This window comes from Sceloporus occidentalis, unplaced genomic scaffold (genome assembly GCF_023333645.1).
Source record: "Sceloporus occidentalis isolate IW3139 unplaced genomic scaffold, rSceOcc1.0.p SCAF_4, whole genome shotgun sequence".
NCBI lineage: Eukaryota > Metazoa > Chordata > Lepidosauria > Squamata > Phrynosomatidae > Sceloporus > Sceloporus occidentalis.
Window position 1 is genome coordinate 93,394,724 of NW_028316984.1, and position 15,449 is coordinate 93,410,172.

The 15,449-nt window shown below is 44.1% G+C and overlaps 1 protein-coding gene across 2 annotated transcripts in view; it reads left to right on the forward strand.

The window, feature by feature from the left end:
- The window catches only part of AP2A2 (adaptor related protein complex 2 subunit alpha 2), an 84,552-nt gene extending 69,341 nt beyond the window's left edge, over positions 1-15,211 (forward strand). For both annotated transcript variants that reach the window (XM_089520913.1, XM_089520914.1), the window contains 7 exons: positions 1,063-1,145; positions 2,130-2,219; positions 3,306-3,429; positions 3,657-3,773; positions 10,679-10,748; positions 12,217-12,351; positions 13,290-15,211. In XM_089520913.1, the coding sequence (XP_089377039.1) occupies positions 1,063-1,145; positions 2,130-2,219; positions 3,306-3,429; positions 3,657-3,773; positions 10,679-10,748; positions 12,217-12,351; positions 13,290-13,367 (697 nt within the window). In that variant the 3' untranslated portion in view covers positions 13,368-15,211. The remainder of the gene's footprint in view (positions 1-1,062; positions 1,146-2,129; positions 2,220-3,305; positions 3,430-3,656; positions 3,774-10,678; positions 10,749-12,216; positions 12,352-13,289) is intronic.
- The last annotated feature ends 238 nt before the right edge of the window (positions 15,212-15,449 follow it).

The following is a 15,449-nucleotide window of genomic DNA, read 5'->3' on the forward strand; positions in this document are numbered from 1 at the left end:
TTAAGAAACCAGATGATGTAAATGTGTGTGTGAATCCATTATGTTAAAATGGTTATGCAGTATTCTGGAATTGTGGTCTGCCTCTTTCAGAAATTTTGCATTGTTGATGGATGTTTGGTAGAAGCTACTATGTGACCTTGGTTTTTACAAGGCATTCTGTTATATGCCTTTTCCCACGAAAAGTAGTAACCAAGAACTAAGACTATATCTGGTCACTTAATTCTCCCTATCAACTGTTATTTATATAGCAAATTAAAATAAGTAGTATATGCTGTTTGCTCTCAGAAGAGTTGTGTGAGCTAGCCCACCATGCATTTCCCCCCCAGAGATGGGAAATTGAAGCTGTCTGTTTTGGCCACAGTCAGTATTCTGACTTCTAATTCATACTGATTGTCACATTTAGTATTAACCATATTTAGTTTACCTATATTTGGATGTTCAAATATTTCTGCATCTTGCTCTAGACAATCACAATATGAACTGCACTGCACTCTGTCTTCTAAATATGTCTTTTGGTAGATGTCATTAAAATAGTGTGAAATAGTTCTTAAGCACAGTAATCACAGTGTGAGTCCCAATGTGCCAATAGGGTAAATACTCAAGAATAACAATATTTCATCTTAAACAAGTGACATGTCACTCAGATGTGGTTAATAAATATTGGGAAATACTTTATCATGTCTTGCATAGTTAATAGTCATCATCAGTCCTTTTCTAATCAACTGCTGCTTTGAAAAATAAACCAGCTGCCCAACCCTCAGAAGATGCATGTAAGATGTGTTGTGTCATATTTTTCTAGCTTTACATTACTAAGGCAATTTTGAATAGTTAAGAAAGAAAGCCTGTATTTTAAGGACCATCTGGCCTACATGTGTAGCATTTGTTATGATTCAGTCTGTAGTCTGTCTTGGTTCTTTCTTTGTATTGATCCATTCTAATATTACTGGGTTTATGTGTGTCTGTATGCCTTCCTTTAGCCTAAGGTAGCATTGAGGAGTTTAATAACAAAATATAATGTGTGTAAACATAATTTCTTTAGTATGGCTACTCCTTTCTCTCTAGGTTCATTTGCAAAAATAATGGAGTCTTGTTTGAGAATCAGTTACTACAGATTGGTCTGAAATCTGAGTTTCGACAGAACTTGGGTAAGACCAACACAGGCTGTAATAACCCGTGTTCTACTATTAATTTCCTTAGGCTTGTTTGTAAGAAGAGTTGGGAGTGGGAGGCTTTGATCACTGAGGAAGGTGGGATTCTAAAGGATGTGTTCCATACTTGACAAAACTGATGCTCCTCTTGGCAGGGGATTTGAGGGAGGGGTTGTTAAGTTTTTGTTTTGTTTTTAGAGTTGCAGGCCCTGCTGGAACCCAGCTATTGCTCCCATTTTCCCTACTGAGGCTTTCATGCCAGCTTTCTGCCATTAGTCCTCCTGTTGGTTTTCAACTCCAAGGGAACTAACTCGCTAATCCGAATTGGTCATGTTGTATGTATATGTTACATTAGCATGCACATGACTAAGCTCACAAAGAACCAAGAGGGACAAATTATTCCACAAATACCACTGAAGACATAAAGAGACAGAATGCACACAGAAATGTTTAACTCAGACTAGGAAGATTAGTTTTGCCTTGTTTCCTTTTTGCAGGAAAAAGCAAAAGCAAAAAAGCAAAATATAATCTAATAAAATTGTTAACTTTGACCCCTTTTTCTCAGGATAATTCACTAATGGTATAGTGGTATATTGGTTTGAGCATTGAACTACAACTCTGGAGACCAGGGGTTGGTCATGGAAATGCACTTGATTACCTTGGCCAGTCATTCTCTTTTGGTCTCACAGGAAGGCTGAGTTAAGACCCCCTCTGAACAAATATTACCAAGAAAGCCCTATGATAGGTTTGCCTTAGGATTGTCATAAGTCAGAAATGACTTGAAGCCACACAGCACCATAGTTTCCATTAGTATTAATATTTCTGTGGTTTCTACTGTTTCTTGAATTTATTTCTGGCACATGTTAAATATATAATTTAGTAAATGATACACTTGTATAAAAATTAATGCCCCGTCCTTTATGAGGGGGCTGTGGTAGTAACTTGAGTCACTTGATCAAATTATTGTCTCTTTTTTTCCAGGTCGGATGTTCATATTTTATGGTAACAAAACATCAACACAGTTCATAAATTTTACTTCCACTCTGGTCTGTTCAGATGATCTCCAATCAAATATCCTTTTGCTACTTAACTTTCCTAATAAGAGAGATATATTTTATTCTTGAGTATGAAAATAAACTTACAAGGACATTGGGAAAGAAGAAGAAATGGGAGGTTCTTGGGTCAAGGTGTTCTTTACGTGTCTGGAGTGAACACAGTGAAGAGAGATGTGCATCACTATTCACAGTGAAAAGAAGACCCACAACTTTTTTGGGGGGAGGGGTCCTGTGTTTGTCCTGCAGAAGGTCTGTTTCCCCTCTTTGTTGGGTATCTATTACACAGATAGTAGTCCTTGAGTTAGATCTTGAAAAAGAAAAATTTATTTATTCTTCAAGTCATAGCCTCCCTACTGATGTTTTCCCTTTGCAATTGCTAGGTTAGAGATGTATGAATTTTAGCCAAATTGGAAAAATTATATTTGAAATTGTCTATGAATATGTAGACCTAGATGCAATTGTTAGTTTCATCTTGAATCTGCTGAGTCAATGGAACAAACAGAAATATTCACCTATAATGTTTCCATTGATTCTACTCTGTCTGAGATTAGCAATTGGAATATAACAATATAAGAACAATATTATAACAATATAAGAAACCTCTTGCCCCACTGATATCATGGATCACTTGAAATATTCTGCCATGTGTGTGTTGAGAAAATATTTGAGAGCAGCTGACAAGCACATATGTTAAATTATGTCAAGGCAAATCTAAATATGGAATTAATTGCATACACACAAGCAGGATGCATTTTTGCAATACATATAGCCATAAGGAAGCCTAAGGAGGATTGGGACCAACAGGGCAGCAGAGGTAGTATTTAACCTTTCCCCCTATGGTTCTTATGAAAAATGGTCCCCCACAAAAAGAAAGAGCAGCTCTGATGGGGGAAGGCCATTATACTTTTTGGCAGGGTCATAGGAGATACAGGCAAGATTTAAACACTACCTCCATGGCCCTGTCAGTCTCTGTTTACACAACTCTACCATTAATCTTGCTTCTAATTTCATCTTCTATGAGCTATACTTCCATTATATAAGCAGACTAAAACTGATACCACTATGCAACCTGCTGAAAAAGCTTGTTTCTTTAACCTGTCACGCCTGAATCTGCAAACAAAACCAGTTGATCCCACTGTGGAGGGAGGTGCTCAAGTTCAGCAGATAGTAAACATCGAATGCATATCAGACTTCATGGAAGCACCAGTCCTAAATATTCAGTTCAGGTACCACTCTTAACTTGATACTGTACTGTATTGTGTTTGCATTTAAACAGGGTTATCTTTTTGGGGAAGTGAAAGCAAAAAGGAAGGGGGACTATAACTTTCAGACTTCAAATGGGTTCTGATTCAGTAATACTTCTGTCTAGATAGATTTAAAAAAACCAGAGAGAGATGCTGCCTGGTAATGGCCAAAATGCCTTTCTTTTAAATAACTTACTTGTCATTTCCAGATATGGAGGGACATTGCAAAACATCTCTGTGAAGCTGCCCATCACACTGAACAAGTTTTTTCAGCCTACTGAAATGGCCTCTCAAGATTTTTTCCAAAGGTGGAAACAGCTGAGCAGGTAAGATGACTCAAATCTTTCATTATCTTTATTTGTACACACTGTGTCTAGAGCAGGGATGGGAATCATGCAGCCCTCCAGATGTTGCTGAACTACAACTGCCAGCAGCCTAGCCATAGGTGAACAAAGCTGGGAGTTACAGTCACCATCATCAGGAAGTAGCACAATTCTCACCCCTGGTCTTGAGACTGCTTTTTATTTGAGTTTCCAGTAGGCATATCCAGACATAAATCTAATATTTGCAGTCATTCTGCTAAAAGATATTTAGTGCCTTTCACACAAATGTGCATCTCCAAATGATTCTTCAGGAAGAGGAGCAGTTAAGCCAACTATGAATACCACTTATTTATTTAGATAGTTCAGTTCCATGTTACCTTATACAAATTTTTAAAATGGCATACAGAATTATCAAAATACTTCACAACAATGCAGAAACATATAATTGTTTGTGTTAATTGCCAGGAAGTCAGTTGCTAACCCTATGAATGAGAGATATATGAGTGAGAGATGAAAGTCACTCTTTCAGCAGCAGCTCTACTCAAGTTAGCAAACTCAGGACTGTTGCTTCTTTGAGTCAATCCACCCTGAATGCAGTCTTCCTATTTTCCTTCCACCTTGTCCTTTCTGATGAGTCTTGTCTTCACATTGGTGTGTTCCAAGTGCAGTAGTTCCAGTTCAGTCATTTTGGCTTCTAGGGTGTGTTAAAGCTTGATTTGCTATAAGACCCATACACCAATCCCTAAATTGGCTAAAACAGTATATTTTTATACAATTAGGGTAAAAACATTAAATCACATCAGACCTTGGTAAAATAACAAGCTCTTGCATGTACTCTTGAAACTGAATTGAAAGAATTCAGTTACACATCTGTAGGCAGGAAATTCTATACTCTGTGCATTAGAATAGAAAAGACCCTACTTTACAACCCAACCAGTTATGCTGCTCAAATTGGTGGGATACATAGCATGGCTCCAAAACACAGTGAACAAGAAGAGTACTGTAGAAGAAGTTGGTTCTTCAGATATCTCACAGGAAAATGGTTCAGACTTTTTAATTTTTTAATCCCACATTTCAGGTTGCTTAGAGAAGCTTACTCGGAACCAAAGCAGCTCTTACAAAACTGTACTAATGTGATCAGCAAAGTAGGCTGGGTGGGGTGGGTGGGTCTCTCTCTCTCTCTCTCTCTCTCTCTCTCTCTCTGTGTGTGTGTGTGTGTGTGTGTGTGTGTGTGTGTGTGTGTGTGTGTGATGGTGGCAGACAGCAGAATCAGCATTTGGTTCATTTGCCATTCAGTTGATTTATAAGAGAGAAATCCAGGTTCCCCCTTTAGAGCAAGTCCTGGGAACCCTTAGACCGCCAGATATTTTGGATTACAACACTTATGATTAAATGATGGCTGATGCTTTTTGGAGCTGAATTCCAAAACATCTGGGGGGTTGGACATTCCCTGTCTTGGTAGAGAAAGAAAGTGCTCCAAGTCTGGATTTGTACTTCTGCACACATTGTATACTGCTGTTTCTATGTAAAATCTCTACTTCTTCTTCGTGGTCTCTGCGAATCATACAAATGGGTTTCACTGCGCCTGTGCAGTGCTGCTCGGAAACTTCTGGAATCACTGGGCAAAGTTTACTTTGCAACATATAGAAACTTTTTGCCGGTAACTCCGCCCATCCGTTATAAGGCCCCTGCCTTCTCGCTCTTTTCCCCAGTTCCTTTTTTCCGCCGCGCTAGCTGCTTCAGGGAACTTCGCTCGCGTTAGCTTGCAATCGGAATCACTTTCACTTTGACCTCGGACCGTCTCTTGACCATTCTTTGTCTCCCGCCCCTGGTAACTTCGAACTCTCGGACTGTTGACCTCGTTTCTGGACTTTCCCTTTCAACTTGTCGACTTCAGAAAATGCCTGCTCCATTTAAGAAGTGTGATGTCTGCGGTGGCAAGGTGCCCATCCAGGACCCGCACTCCTCCTGCCTCCTCTGCTTGGGCAAGGAACATGACACGAAGGCTTGCCCGCTCTGCAAGTCCCTCTCATCCCAGGCTCGCAAGAACCGTGAGTCCCGGCTGACCTCAGCCATTGCTCTGGGCAAGGTTCAGGAGGGAGGCCCCCATCCATCATCGGCTCCTTCGGCCCCGCCGCCTGCCTCATCTTCCCAGGCGAGTGTGTCCAGCGTGGTGTCTGCCCCGCCGATGGCAGGATCGTCCACCACCACCGATGTGGCCCATGGTTCACATAAACCCAGTGCCACCGACAAACCCTCCAAGCGCCCCCATAAGCAGTCGGGGTCTGAGGGTACCGAGCCCAGGGCAAAATCCGGGAGGAAGCCGTCCCTGGAGGGCTCGCGCACGAAGGATTGCACGGAGGCGGAGGTCTCGTCGGTCCCGACTCCGTCCTCCAAGGCGTCGTCGAAGGCATCTCGACTTGCCTCCAAGCTGCCCGAGACGGGGTCATCCTCTTCGGGAAAGGCTGCACCGGTGGAAAAGGCGAAGACATCTAAGCCTCAATCCACGGGAGCCGTCATCCTGCTGGACCTGCCGGACAACCCTTTCTTCCCCCCCGAGGATCGGGCCGAGATGCCACAGTCGTCCAAGAAGAGGCACCACAAGGAGGCAACGGAAGGCTCCGCACCAAAGAGGTCCAAGCCCTCCAAGGACCACACCGGATCGGAGGTTTCCTCCAAGGGGAAGGAGCGCACTTCCCACAAGCAACGCTCCCCGACGAAGAAGGCTCCAATACCAACCTCTTCGCGCCCTGATGGCTCTTCCGCCTCACATGCGGCCGCTCTCCTGGACACACCGCTGCCGTCGACCGTCGACTTTGCCCGCGCCGATGAGGAAGCAGCTGAGCTCCCTCGGAGACTGTCACCTCCGCCTTCCATCCATTCGGAGGTCGACGAACCGATGGAGAGGGACACTGACATGTTTTTTGACCCCGAATCCGGGAGATACTACATGTCAGTGCCGAGGGAGACTGCCTTCAGGGAGTTCACCCGGCTCAACCTGCGCCCGGTGGCCCCTGGATGGTAGCGGCCTCTTCCACGCCGAGACCGATGAGCGCCTGAACCACAAGTTCAGAATGAAGGCGGTGGCGAAGAAACACGGGATGTCATCGGCTCCCATCTCGCCCTTCAGAAAGAGGCAGCGCCCGTGGCAGCCGCAAGGTCAGTCACAGGGGACCTTCCAACAAGACCGGCAACCTCAGCAGCAGGGCTCCCAGAGACGTCGGTACCCCTCTCACTCCTCCTCCTCCTCTGGCCGTCGCAACTTTCCTTCCTGGTACTGAAAGTCCCACCGGCGGGACACCGACCAGGGGAAGAAGAGAGCCTGAAGGGTTGCAGCGCGCTTCGTCTCTCCTTTTTTCTTTTTGGACATTTTAAGGCCCTTTGTCACCACCTGGGCCTCCATTACTACGGACTCGTGGGTCCTCAACATCGTCCGTAGGGGTTATGCCCTCGAGTTCCAAGAGCTCCCCCCAACCGGAGCCTTCATGTCCACTCACCCCTCGGACACCCTTCTCGACGAAGTGCGCACTTTGCTGGACAAGGGGGCAGTCTCCCCTTTACCGCCCAAGCAATGCTCCAGGGCCTTTTTCTCCAGGTACTTCACGGTACCGAAGGCGGATGGGGGCATCAGACCCATCTTGGACTTGAGGGAGCTGAACCTTTTCCTTGAATACCGCCGGTTCCGGATGGTAACCTTGGCCTCTATTCTGCCGCTTCTCCATCAGGGCCTGTGGTTCACGACGGTCGACTTGAAGGATGCCTACTTCCACATCGGAATTCGGGAGTCCCACCGGAGATTCCTCGCCTTCACCGTCGACTCCACTGCGTACCACTACAACGTGCTCCCCTTTGGCCTTGCCACGGCCCCGAGGGTCTTCACGAAGTGCATGGCATCGGTGGTGGCATACCTTCATCAGAAGGGCTACAGAGTCTTCCCGTACCTGGACGACTGGTTGTTTGCCGCCGACTCACAGCACGAGCTCCAAGAGGCAGTCTCATTCGCCTTGCACCTTTTGGACTCCCTTGGACTGGTCGTCAACAAAGAGAAGTCCCACTTCACTCTGACCAGACAGGCCAAGTTCATCGGAGCCATCCTCGACTCCGAAAGATGCTCCGCCTTTCTCCCTCCGGACCGTCTCCAGGTGTTGGTGGCATCGCTGAGGCCTTGCATCTCTCACAGAAGGGTGAGGGCCAGAGACGTCCAAGTGGCTCTGGGCCACATGGCGTCAACGACGTTCGTGACACCGTGGGCAAGGCTTCGCCTCCGACCACTGCAGTCCTGGTTCCTCTCAGTCTTCTCTCCGATGGAGGACCCTCCATCCAAGTGGCTCATGGTACCGAGACCGGTGGCCGCTTCACTGAGATGGTGGCTGGACGGCCACAACGTCTCCATCGGGATGCCCTTCCATCAACCTCAGCCTCAATTGACTTTGACAACCGATGCTTCCCTGGAGGGCTGGGGCGCCCACCTGCTCGACCTGATTGTCAAGGACAAGTGGTCGGCCCAGGACAAGCATCTCCACATCAATGCTTTGGAGATGCTCACAGTCGAGAAGGCTTTGAGGGCATTCGAATTCGCTGTCGCAGGCAAGGTGGTCCTCCTGAGAACGGACAACACCACCGTGATGTATTACATCAACAAACAGGGAGGCACCAGATCCAAGACTCTGCTCGAGATTACTCTTCGCATTTGGGACTGGTGCATCCAGAGACAGGTGCTCCTCCAGGCGATTCACCTTCCAGGAGAGGACAACGAGTTGGCGGACCGCCTAAGCAGATCCCCTTCAGTGTGCCACGAGTGGAGGCTCCATCCGGAGACGGTCAGCGACCTGTTCAATCGGTGGGGAACCCCCCAAGTCGACCTCTTCGCGACCTAATGGAACAGCCACTGTCCCCAGTTCTGCTCCAGGAGGCGAACGGACGGATCCCTCGGAGACGCGTTCGCCTTCCCTTGGTCGGGAGAGCTGCTCTACGCCTTCCCTCCCTTCCCTCTCGTCATCAGGGTAGTGTCCAAGATGACAACAGACCGTTCGGATGCGATCCTGATCACTCCGTGGTGGCCGAGACAGCCCTGGTTCGCATCCCTTCTCCACCTCTCCAAGAGATGCTTCCTCCGCCTCGACTTCCATCCGGACCTGCTGTCGATCCAGGACGGCCGGATTCTGCACCCGGACATCGAGAGGTGAGGACGGTGATCCTGGCTGCGCAGAAGCCATCCACCCAGCGGTCCTATGCCCTGAAGTGGAGGAGGTTTAGCCTCTTCCTTGATCGAAAGGGCTTGTCTCCTGCTCTAGTTTCCACTCCAGTGGTGCTGGAGTTTTTGATGGCACTGTTGGATGAGGGGTTGTGCCTCACATCCATCAAGTGCTACCTCTCTGCCATTTGTTCCAGGTACCAGTTGGGGGGTAGGGCTTCCTTCTTTAGGGACCCCCTGGTGAAGGGGTTCCTGAAGGGATGTGCCAACCTGTACCCTCCTGTGTCGGTACCGACCCCGGCTTGGAGCTTGGAGGTGGTGCTGGCCGCGCTCCAATCCAAGCCCTTTGAACCGATGGCCACAGCGGACTTGAGACTACTGACTTGGAAAACCGCTTTTCTTGTGGCCATCACCTCTGCCCGCCGTGTGGGCAAACTCTGTGCCTTGCGGAGGGACCAGCCCTTCCTGAGGTTTCACAAGGACAAGGTGGTCCTTAGGACAGACATTACTTTCTTGACCTAAGGTTGTGTCTGCTTTCCACATGTGCCAGGACATTGTGTTGCCTACCCTCGCTTCTAATCCGACTTTGGATGCGGAGCGCAGCCTGCACTCTCTTGATGTCAGGAGAGCGCTGGCGTTTTACCTGGACAGAACTGCTGCTTCCAGTCGGTCCGAGAGACTTTTCCAATGCTACTCGGAACCGAAGAAGGGGTTGCCCATGTCTGCGCAGAGGTTTTCCAAATGGGTGGCTGGTACCATCCACCTCTGCTATGAACTGTTGGGCAAACCGCTCCCTGGCAGGGTTCGGTCCCACTCCACGAGAGCAGTGTCAGCATCCTCTGCATTCCTGTCAGGCATTCCCTTGGAGGATGTCTGTAAGACTGCTGTCTGGTCCCAGCCATTGACTTTTATAAAGCACTATAGGCTGGACACCAGAGCCATCTGAGACGCAGCTTTCGGGAGGGCTGTGTTGGTTTCAGGGTTGCATTGACTGCAATACTGATGGTTTGTGTTTTCAGTGTTTATGTACATAATGCCACTGTTTTACATTCTGTTGAATGTTGTTTTGCACAATTCCAATGGGACTGGTCTTTCATGACCTTTTATTCCCTCCTCAGGTTTTGCAATGTTATTGCTGTGTTGAGTTTGTGCATGAACAAAAAGACTGACTCTTTTTATGGTTCAAGGTGTTTATTGTTGCAATAAATATACCCTTGGTTTACCATAGCTTTGGTTTCAGGACACTCCCTCCGCCGCTTACCTAAGCTTGTCAGTCTAAACCCATTTGTATGATTCGCAGAGACCACGAAGAAGAAGGACAGGTTGCTCACCTGTAACAGTATTTCTTCGAGTGGTCATCTGCGAATACATACAAATCCCACCCGTCCATCCCCTCAGTGTCCTGCTCTTATTGGCTCTTTCCATCGCCTGCTTGGCGGAAAAATTGCGGAACTGGGGAAAAGAGCGGGAAGGCAGGGGCCTTATAACGGGTGGGCGGAGTTACCGCCAAAAAGTTTCTATATGTTGCAAAGTAAACTTTGCCCAGTGATTCCAGAAGTTTCCGAGCAGCACTGCGCAGGCGCAGTGAAACCCATTTGTATGTATTCGCAGATGACCACTCGAAGAAATACTGTTACAGGTGAGCAACCTGTCCTTACTCATCTTTCTCTGAATCATAAATGTTTACTGCTTCAACCTTGATGTTCCATTATAGTCCTCAGCAAGAAGTGCAGAACATTTTCAAAGCAAACCATCCAATGGATACAGAAATTACGAAGGCAAAGGTGGGTATGGTTTTTCTTTTCTATTCTATTTTACTTAGCAGTTATATCCTACCCTCATAAGCATAGCAGTTAAGGTAACTACAGAATGTTTAGAAGAATCAATATAAAGGTGACACAGGCCCCATACAGTCAGGCCAAAATAAAGCTGCTTTGGGTCACTTTGGAGATAAGCTGTTTAAATAAATAATGTGTGTGTCCTAAGAGTCCAGAAGCCGCACCAAAGCCACAATCCAGTCCTTCTGGCCTCTTAAGATGCATGTGTCATTTAAACAGCACACCATCAAAGTGACCCAAAGCAGCTTTATTTTTGCCTGTCTGTATGGGGCCGTAATCACATAAACTATGCCAGTACTAATATGGGGCCTAAAACCCCAAACTGAAGTTTTCAATACATTTTCAGGAGTTGGATGGTGGGTAGTAAAACAGGACAAAAGAACCAATAGTCTTTAGCTGGCTGCTAAATCTTTTAACTTTTGGATTGATGGTGGGAGAATTTATACTTACAATGGCTTGTAGCAAAATGTTCATCATCTTCTTCCCCCTGCTTCCTTTTAAAACTTACTTTGCTATTGCTTACCATATGCAAGTACTGTATACATGAAAAGCCAACTCTGAGAGGTCTGGGGGAGCAACCTCCCTCTAGACATTAGAGAGCCACACATATCCCCACATTGCATCCTGTTTTTATTTGTTTTGCTTTGTTTTAAGGTTCAGATTTAAAAATCTTCCTCATGCCCTGTAGAAGACATTGGGGCAATTTCACCGTGTTTTTGCCCCTGTTTCTTTTAGACCCTGAAAAGACCTTTTGTTGAAACCAGAAGTCCTTTTGATTTTTTTTTATTTTATTTTATTTTTTTTGGAGGGGGGGTGCTCCATAAAATAGACCAGGGAGGCAAATACTTTTGGAATTATCCATCACAATCCCAAGAGGACAAGTGGAAATTTCTAAATACAAAAATACTCTCCTTTTTTTTGGTAATAGAGACAGAATGCTGTAGCAAATATTCAGAGAAGGCTATGACAAAAACTCCTCTGTCTAAAACTTGCCAAGACCTCCTATGGGGTGGTCACCATAGTTCGGAGTCAACCTGAAGGCACATAACAACAAAACAACAAAGGAACATCATTGGGGTGTTGGGAGGCATACTGAGGAAGGAGTCTGCACCTGGCCTATGGATCACACTTTGTTTACTCTTGCTGTAATGTGTGGAGCAGTCCCTCCCACAGACACCCTTTCACTGTAACTAGAGAAATCACCATAGGGACATATCTTGAGATAGTACAGAGACCTAGGAATAGTTGTGAGGAATAACATAGAGGTTATTTGCATATTTATGCTTATGTCTTTGGCATAGTGATCAAACCTATCACTAAGATTTTGTGTGTTCCATTATCTTCTTCTTCTCCCCCATCAGCATTTTGTCATATGGTTTCCAGTTCAAATCTTACTTTGGCTCTCCTGTTACAGATCATTGGCTTTGGCACAGCTTTACTTGAAGATGTGGATCCCAACCCTGATAATTTTGTGGGGGCAGGCATAATACACACAAAATCAATCCAGATTGGATGTTTGATGCGACTTGAGCCCAATCTACAGGCACAGGTAATGGCTTCTTGTTTAATTAGCAAATGCTTAAGTATATGCAGTGTGAAAAATGCTACTCTTTGCCATCCCCCATTCTTCATGTTGTTTTATGCAAACCTCTTCTGTGGTAGTACCAGCTAATGTTGTAATAGAAACGTATCACAGAGATTAAGCTTTCTTGCAACAATAGACTAACATAGAATTACATTTCCAACTTCTTTGCTTTGTAGTTCTAAAAAACCTTGGAATGTTAGATTGGGATGTTAGTTTGTTAATGTTAAATATTGCAGACTGGAAAATTAATTGATTACCATATATAGTAATAATCAACATTGTTTAATTGAGTTCTGATTAATGAACTTATTGGTGAAGTTATCATTGTTGGGGAAGATCTTGGGCATGACAGAGATTGTTTTAAATACTGTTATACTACTACTGAATACTGAGTATTACTACTAAAACATAGTATTTTCCTCTCAAATCTCCACATTTGCTGTTATATCAGACTTGCAGACTGTTTTTGGGAGGAAGAAAAGTGGAATTAGATTGATTAAAAAAAACAACCTAAATTTGGTACACTAAAAAACTGAACCACATCTTTAACATACTGTTTTTCCCTTCAAGTTAAAAAGGGAAAAACAGTTTCTTGAATTGCTTAAAAACAATTACAGTACCTTCTTTCTGCATAACTTCTCTCTCAAGATTTGATCCTATTCTCCCATCAGCCTGTGTTCCAGCTTTTAAAAAACATTTAAAGGTAACAAATAGAAAGTTACGAAGAGGGCAGTGACCTGAAACAAGCACTACAATGCTGCAGCCATGTTGTGAATTTACATCTGTGGTGTAAGACATTGTACACTTACTTCTATCCAAATCTTAACCTGCATAAGTGTGTTATTTTTGGAAATTCAACAGGTTTTATAGCAGCCCTTGAAAATTGTTCTATTGTCTTTCAGATGTACAGGTTAACATTACGAACAAGTAAAGAAACTGTATCCCGAAGGTTATGTGAACTTCTCTCTGAACAGTTCTGAACAGTTCATAATGCAAGATGATTCTCCAATATTATCATTGTCCTTGTCCCGCTCCAGAAACGTCTGGTACACCAGTGTCTGCGAAACTAACTCCCACCACATTCACATCCCTGCCTTAAATTGTCCCTTTTATGTGAAATAATCTGTATCATAAACTCATGTAAGCACTGGGGATGGGAATGGTTTTATATATCTGGTGGAAAGAGGCTGGCAGGTCTTGTGTGTTTCAATTTAACTGTGCTCCATACATTTTGGCAGAAGTTGTTTCCTACCCCTCCATTTTTAAAAACTTTTTTGATTGTTTCAGCACGTTTCAGTGAAATTCTGTTTAATGGAACTTGAAAGGGTCACATTGTTGTGCTGGTCTGCTAGTCAACATGGCTCAATTCCTCAGAAGGTATACAAGGGAAATCTTCAGAATGTTTGACAGACAGTCACTTTCACTACTCTTGTTTATTGTCACTAAAGTCCCTGTTTCTGAAGAAAACTATGAGCACTTGCTTTGTAAAGGACACTAAGAGGCACATGCACATATTATGATGCATACTTTAATATCCTCAAACTCCTTGCTTTAAAAGCTTTAAATTCCACCCTCCCTGCACCCAAGATCTGAACTACCAAAGAGTACTTAATTGTCTTGTCAAATGCTGAAGTGTGAAATTCAAGCTGGGTTCTTGGGTTATTACGTGTTTCTCCAAAACTCTAGTTGATCTATCTAACCATCTGTTCACTTGGGTTGTAAATAATTAAAAAATTGAATTGAAACATTCTGACATGCCAATACTTTCCAAGGGAGCCTATGCATCTGTAATTCTCATTCACCCACTCCTCCCATTTTTTTTGTCACTAATGTGGGTTCCCCATTTATTACTTTCTTGTTCTCATTGGCTAGCTTCAACTACGGAGACTCTAGCCTGTTCAATATGGAAATAAACTATATGGGCATCAGCAAGTGCAAAGGACCTGATTATTGTTAATGTCATTATTTGGAGCAACTGTCTTTATGTCATCAAATCACTTCTCGTCTTAGAAATTTACTGCTCTGTTTTAAGAAAGTCTAGTAATGGTGTGTTGCATTTGTTGCTTGGTCTGATGTCAGCATCTGTACATATGTAATAGCAAGATGCCAATTTCTATGATATAAGTAGAATTGTTCTTAACTGACATCAGTCATGTCTCTGAAGGGCTTCTAAGCAATAAGTGGTCACTATAATTATATATGCGGGGTGGGTGGGTATGCACAAATTAACTATATGAAAAACTGTATTGGGCTGATCATAAATTATTTTTTATATTTGAGTTAGCCATTTTTTAAAAAAGAAAAAAGAAGAAACAGATCAAGATCTCCTGTCCTGGCAGTCTGGAATTTTTGTCATTCTGGTTTCCTTTAAAATGGATATTGGATTAGAATTGGCAGCTAGGCCGGGGGGGATATCGTTGGTTTTGGCCAACGTCTCCAATCAGATTTGATGTACTGATACACATCATGTTGCACTACCTGGCACATAATGATAAAAGTAATACACTTAGGGTGCTTTTGCTAGATTTTTTTCCTATCATGGAGGAAATTCTAGGAGCTACTATAGTTGTTCCCAGTGCTATTAAGAGTGAATTAAAAAAGAGAGAGAGAGATCTTCTGAAGCTTGTTTTGTCATATAGCATATGCTGTTGGGACGATTTGTCATCTTGCTTTTGAACATTGGTCTGTCCCTCTGGAAGCCTGGGGTTTTTTGTCCTCCTGTAATGTCACTTGACAATACTATTTCTGTGTGCTCTTCGCTGGTACATTTTTCTGTGTATGTAAAAAAACGTGATTTATTCATAAAGAAACATGGGGCTCTACATATATGGCTGAATGATTAACTGTAGATATGGGTAATTGTACTTTATGCAAAAGTCTTTGTTTCCAAAATGAGCCATATAGGCATTCTTTTGAGGAAAAGACACACAAAAAAATATGTCTTTATTAGGATAAATGACTTGATCATCAAAGTTGTGTATCTTTCTCCATCTCAAAGTGAAGTAACAGTTTCTGTGGCTAAAGCAGTATTAGTAATCCAGGTACAGTATTTGTTAACATTA